Genomic DNA, 7,058 nt, shown 5'->3' with positions numbered 1-7,058 from the left:
CCGCCAGTCAGCAACCGTACAGTCGCTTGCACGTAAATCAGCGTAAAAAAGTTATTACGACTTCTTCGCCGTTCACAGATTGACCTTGACGCTATTCGTAAGGCAGCACAGCTAAAGAGCTTCTTAATTGAGAGTTTCATATGGCGCCGCTCCCAAGTTTTAAATGTCGCTATTAAGACCAAGTGAGCAGCGGCTTGATAGGGTGCTGCCATCATTCTCGATACACGAAGGAGCGGACCACACAGGAGTAGGGACAGCAGTTCTTTCATCCTGTATGATAACTTCACAGCAGCGCCCACGCTTGCTGACCATCGCACGTTGTCAATGGGTGGTCCTCTCTCGGTGTCGGTGAAGAAGTACGCGCCGTGTTTCAACCCCAGCGGCGACGCGAATCCGCCTGGCGGCGTCGTCAAGCGGTCCGGCGCTTTCGGCCGTCAGGCTGACCAGCGGCCAGTCGTCAGATCGATGCGGGGCCCCATACGCGGCCGCTGCTCAGAGCTGGCGGCGGTGCCGGGTGCCGGCGGAAGCCCGAGCCGTTGCAGCCCCGATGCCTGTCGGAGGCACCACGTGCTGGGAAGAGACCTCACAGTGGGCACTGGAGGCGCGCTCCAAGGTCACGCTGCCTGCGGCCTCTGCCGCCGCCGCCGCGGCAGCCAAGCGCAAGAACTCGCTGGCCAGCGTGCTACGCGACGCAGAAGTGGCTCTCAACCACAGGTGACATTTGCGTGACGCCTTGCGTGGCTGCATCACGCTCGTGGGTCGATGAGCGTCTGAAAGCTCTTCAGTGCGCGTCGAGGCACGCAACCGTGAAAGCGGTGTGACGCCATGCGCCCTGATCGGGATACTTTCCGGGAGCAGCGAAGCCCGTCCGTGTTTCCGCTGTAAGAGCGCCTCGCCCATCGCAAACAGCGCGTTGATTTGGCGGCGACGTGCTCCGCTTAGTTGAAGTGACGTCGTGCGTATCCCTTTGCTAAATGGGCAACCAACTTGTTGCACAGGCGGGAAGCCACAGTCGGGCAGGCTGGTATGTCCGAGGCGCGGTGATAGAGAATGCTGCTGCTGCTGCTACAGCTGCTGATGGCGCTTTCTGTTACTGTGTTGTCTATGTCGCTCCCTCGCTGTCATGAGCTGTATACCGCATGCCACGTAACAAAATCAGGTCTACGCGCCTTCATCTTTACGTGTACACAACAAACACAATGACTTCGTACCGAAGTGAGCTCTTCCGAAAACAGCTTCCGGTGTATGTGTGAGGTCGATTGCGGGAACACTGGTGTTCCACTGGGATGAACCTGTTGTTTATATCTGGAACTTGATTGCGCCAGTGCTTAGAGTACCCTTATTGTTGGTACGCGTATAGTTAAATCACCTGTCCAGGACTACAACTGGCAGTACGGATGGAGCCATGCAAGGAAGCGGGAACGACATGATGCAAAGCTACCAGCTGAGGCTATAATAGTTGGTGACTGAAGCATTGTGCAAATCACTATACGCATAAGGTACTCGCAGTGCGTTTTGTATAGGTCCGTGCCGTGCGACATCACAATGGTGGCTGGCTAGCTGAACTTTGACGCTAGACTTGCACGTTACAATGCTTCCTTTTTCATTCATTGTATTGCAATATTCCCCGCATCACCGAATTGCCTGTCCTGAGGAGTGGGCTGAATTGGACTGGCTGGTTGGTTCATGACGAAGGGGGTAAAAACAGCGTGAAGGACAGGACGAAAGCAGAGACGACGTACACAGCTCTCATTGACAACCACTCTTTAATACATTTTCATTTGCAATATATTTAATTCCTACATCGCAGCAAAATACGCGACTATGTATGATAAACTGCAGACAACAGTCGTATGTCACATATACATATTTGTAGCTTTCTGCGCGAATTCCAACGCAACGTAACTTTCTGCGCAACTGAAAATACAATAAAGAGTGATTGTCAGTCAGCGCTGCGTACGTTGTCTTTGCGTTAGTCCTGTCCTTCGGGCTGTTTTTATCCCCGAAAGCTAGCGCTCTGTCCTGTCCCACCCATTTTGTCGTGAATCTTGTTCGCGCTATAGTAACTATGTCACATAAACTGTTTTACCCCCTTTCCCTATCCTGGCAGCATTACAGACAAGGCACCGCTCAAGCCATTAAAGGGGGCACCATTATTTAAAATATGAAAACAATCATAGTGTCATCAGGCCCTCGTTGTCATGACCTGAATTCGCGCTTTTGTTTTTGCATAAGGCTCAACATGTGAGACCAATTACCATATCCGCCGACTACGGGGGGCTCCAGGGTCCGAGTCCCCTCCGGAGATTTCTGGGGGGGGGGGGGTACGGAGCCTCCTCCCCCCCCTCTCCAAGGCGACGCCGAAGACTCCCCCCTTCCCCCTTCACACACTTAAAGTGTCATTACTAGAGCTTCCTAAACCACACCATTTGAGGTTTCTTTTGACTCGCCTCGACATTTTCACTTAAAGTGTTATTCTGGCTAATATCTTACTAGATCATTGTTGGAGCGGACGTGCATGTCTTTTAATTCATACTTTCGCTTTTTTCTTCAAATCCTGACAGGAGGACAAGCTTATTAAAAGCACCAGCGGCGGCTGCCCCATCTGTATTTTCTCACTTCAATATTCTTTTAAATTTACACTGTAAACACTCTGCACATACACAATATATTTAAATACATCCACAGGGCAAAATTCATTATATGTTTGAAAGAGAAGGAGGTAGCCAATTAACAATTACTTCTAAAGGTATGGACAGCTTATGCCTAGACAATGAACATGTCGGTGTATGTTCACCTCGCTTCAAATTTCTTTGCGTGCTTTTTTGGCCCTGAAAAAAGCCTATAGACTTCAGTGACCCCTTCGGCAGAGCCTTTAATCAACGGCGCTCGAAATGCACGTGAATATTGATCTGTGTCTCAGTATTGCCTCTCTTTCCGGTAAACAATGCTAACGACTCATAAAAAAATACCTAATTTATAACATTTATTAGGGATGGAAACATCGTCACTTGCATGCAGAGGTCATAAATATATACAGGGTGCCCAATGAACTATAATTCATCAAGATTTAAAAAACAGCAATGCGTTACTCGAAGAAAGTCTAGTGCTATTGTTTCCAGTACAGTGGAGTAGCTGCCAGTATTCTTTTGGTACTGACATTTAATTAGGTCATTGTAATTAATTATCTAACTCGAGACGTACTATACTAATTATCAAAGTGTCAATGAGGCATTTGTAGGCAAAGCTAAGGGACATCTAACTGCGGTATTTTCAGCGACGTCCTAATTTCGTACTAATTCTTCACGATTGATAAATTAACACTGCGAAATATGGAGAATACCACATGACTGTGCTCCCACCCGCATCATAAAGCAGCGCCCTCGAGCATGCTCCCTCTGAATTAGCGTGGACGAAATCAAGGAAATAAAGAAAAACATCGTCATCGAGCTAGTGCCTTATCTGCCGCGCCCCGGCCGAAGTGACACGTCGCGTTTGGTGTTAGTTGGAAAGGAGCTGTGATAGCTGTTGTCTTAGCGTAAAGTGCACAGTTTTTTTTTTTGCCACAAATCACCACAAAAGCGAATTGACAACGTCAGTGCAAATGCTTAAGGGTACGTTTTGTTTCGTCCCAGTCGCCATATCTTTATCTAATGAGCAGAAGGAAAAAATTAGCAGTGGCTTAGCTCGGCTATGCCAGGATATACGTAGCAAAAGCTAAGGCATAGCATGGTTAGCCTTGGTTAATTTTGATTGCAAGTCCAGGTTAGTCTGGTTGTCTAGCTATGTTGCAGCGTTTAGCCAGTTGTTCGGCGCGCTGTTCGTCTGTTTCCTGGGCGATTAGTTTCCTCTTCATCTCGTTCCGATGTCGATTCCAGGCCTCCTCCTGCTTAACAGAATTGTCGCCGTCCATACTGCCGCCTCAACTGTGCTTGCTGCGCACGCGAGCTCTCCTTCTTTCAATCCTCCGACGTGTTGTCAGGCATGCGGCACAGCTGGCGAAGCGAGCGGAGGCGAGCGCAACGACGAGAAACGCGGTGTGACGTCATACCAAACGGCGGCGTCGGAAAGGCGCGGCGCTGCGCAGCGGCAGAACACCTGTGGCTCGGTGCTACTAGCGGCGCATGCGCAGTGGTGACTACAGAGCGAGAGAGAGAGAAATATCCGCGGCGAGGCGCGCGTTGTGACGTCATGTGCCTCCTCGGAGCACAGCCATGGCGAAATCGCAAGTTCGCGGCCAGTAAAGCTCTCGCTTTAAAAGCATGATCCTTGCCTTGGGAGCCGTAAATGGCAACAAGAGGAAGGCCGCAAATATATATCAGTCATGAAAGTGTGATGGTAGACCTAACGCATCGACTATCATAAGAAATTATGAAAACCTGAGGCAAACCGGCAGTTTCAAGAAACAGTGATAGCCTACCACGGATGTTCTACCCTTCATGGCCTCAAACCCTCATGCTAGCGTGCGGGACGTGGCAGCCCAAGTAGCAATTTCCAAGTCATCAATTTGGAGAATTCTAAATGACGGCCTTTCACCGTACCATCTTAAACAGTACCAATGCTTGGACGATATAGAATCCCCTAGATTTCTCGAATTGGTTCCTCACAAAAGCCGATACGTCACTGGACTTTTTGAGCAACATCATGTACACAGATGAAGCCAATTTTCTCAGAAACGCCCAGGTAAATTTGCATAATGCATACTATTAAATTAAATTATGGGGTTTTACGTGACCACGTTCTGACTATGAGGCACGCCGTACATAGTGGAGGACTCCGGAAATTTCGATCACCTGTGGTTCTTTAACGTGCACCTAAATCTAAGTACAGGAGTGTTTTCGCATTTCGCCCCCATCGAAATGCGGCCGCCGCGGCCGGGATTCGATCCCGCGACCTCGTGCTCTGCAGTCGAACACCATAGCTACTGAGCAACCACGGCGGGTGTAATGCATACTATTGGAGTGACTCCAATCCAATTGGCACCAGTACCAGTGGTCGTTCAATGTGTGGTGCAGAATTTAGGCCGGTGCCATAATCGGTCCCCTCGTCTTCGATCACACACTGACTGGACAACGTTACATGGACGATATCCTTGAAGGAGTGCACGGTGAATGAGTTTCTCAGCGAAGTCCGCTGTGACGTCTTCCATTTCTGTGGCATGAGCAAGGGGGGACACCCACACACAGCAGCAGCCGAGCACGAAACTGGCTGGATGCGGCTTTTCATGCGCAATAGATTATAGGAGACATGGGCCTGTAAATCGGCCGGCTAGGTCACCTGACCTCCCTCCACTCGATTTCTTTCTTAGGCGTTATGTGAAAGATCATGCCTACATGATCAAGACGGACGTCAGATTAGCTCAAGGCAAGGATAATGGATGCCCGCCGTAGAATTCCAGCGTCAGTCATCAAGAAAGTCACTGAAGATGCGCTAAAGCGTACTCAGTACTGCTTAGCTGCAGAAGGAGGCCTATTCGAACACGTCCTCTAAACAACATCTGGTGTTCAACGGGGGCTTACGATTTGATAGATAATAAGAGCACACTGAAACCCGCCGTGATTGCTCAGTGGCTATGGTGTTGGGCTGCTGAGCACGAGGTCGCCGGATCAAATCCCGACTACGGCGGCCGCATTTCGATGGGGGCGAAATGCGAAAACACCCGTGTACTTAGATTTAGGTGGACGTTAAAGAACCCCAGGTGGTCGAAATTTGCGGAGTCCTCCACTACGGTGTGCCTCGTAATCAGAAAGTGGTTTTGACACGTAAAACCCTATAATCTTACAAATATAACCGTCACTTTAATTTGGCTTTAGTCCGAAGCAAGTTTCTGGCGCGAAATATAGCTGTGCGCGCAGCCTTCGATGCGGTGCGAGCAAAGCAGGGATTTTGAAGCATTCCATGTCAATTCCATTGCTTTTCGCGTTTCGTGCATGGTCAGAGCGGCCCCTCGGCCGCGTTATCAAGAGGCTGTTGTTATCAATGTGATCAGTCGACCTTGATATACGGATAATAAGTGTGCCGTAGAAACGAGAGCAAGGAATAGCTGCGACACCTGCTGTTGGTGCTCCTTCCGTACCATTATCAAGGTGATGCGCTTGCTATTCGGGTTTGCGGCAGGTACAGCTGTTGCTTTCAATCTGCTTATATTAAAGATGATGTGGGTGGGAGTGCAGTCACGTGGTATTTTTTATATTTCGTGAGGTTTCTTTGCCAGCCGGAAGATGTTATACGCAATTAGCACGTCGCTGAAAACACCGCAGTTAGATGTCATTTGGGGGTGCCTACAAATGCCCCATTGTGCACTTTGATAATTAGAACAGTACTTGTCCAGTTAAATAAATAATTGCAATTACCGAAATAAATCTTAGTAACAAAAACATTACTGGCGGCTGCAGTAACGCCACTGCTCTTTTTTAAAGTCTTGGTGCATGATAGTTGGAGCACCTTGTATAATTCACTCAGCAACCGAAATGAGGCCAAGCCGGATTCACTTGAAATCAGAATCAACAGCAGACAAGCGCAGCAGCGCTTATACTCGAACTCACAGAAAAAGAAAGAAAGAAAGAAAGAAAGAAAGAAAGAAAGAAAGGAAGAAGAAGAAAGAAAGAAAGAAAGAAAGAAAGAAAGAAAGAAAGAAAGAAAGAGAGACTGCAGTTTCGCCGGAAAAGCGAAGCAGTATTAATCATAGCGAAGTATCCGACAATTACTCGAAGGAAGATTACACCACCGAGAAACGCCAGATTCTTGGTGGTGCGAGAGGATTCAGGCTATAAAACTGAACTGTCTCTACTATGAGGTCTTGCAAATTCTCATATTCTCCGACAGGTGACATATATATATATAGTTATCTTCTCCCCTGTAAAACGCCTGTCATCTAGGTGGCCCCAAGCTCTCCTCTGATCTTCTTATATGGGGCAATCACACAAGAGATGTCTGGTGGTTCCCTCAACACCCCATGTGCTGCAATTGGCACTGTTCACCGTTCCACTTAGGAATGAGTACGCATTTGTAACAGAAACTCCTATTCACAGGCGGCACAGTAATGTTTCTTCCCGTCC

The 7,058-nt window shown here is 48.5% G+C and overlaps 1 protein-coding gene across 1 annotated transcript in view; it reads left to right on the top strand.

The window, feature by feature from the left end:
- Window positions 1-547: 547 nt before the first annotated feature.
- Window positions 548-7,058, top strand: part of LOC126536616 (anoctamin-7-like) — a 97,514-nt gene continuing 91,003 nt past the window's right edge. The window contains exon 1 of the mRNA XM_055074110.2: window positions 548-714. Within this exon, the coding sequence (XP_054930085.1) occupies window positions 548-714 (167 nt within the window). The remainder of the gene's footprint in view (window positions 715-7,058) is intronic.

The sequence above is a fragment of the Dermacentor andersoni genome, chromosome 4 (assembly GCF_023375885.2).
Source record: "Dermacentor andersoni chromosome 4, qqDerAnde1_hic_scaffold, whole genome shotgun sequence".
NCBI classification, from domain to species: Eukaryota; Metazoa; Arthropoda; class Arachnida; order Ixodida; family Ixodidae; genus Dermacentor; species Dermacentor andersoni.
This window is presented reverse-complemented; position numbering and strand designations above follow the sequence as displayed.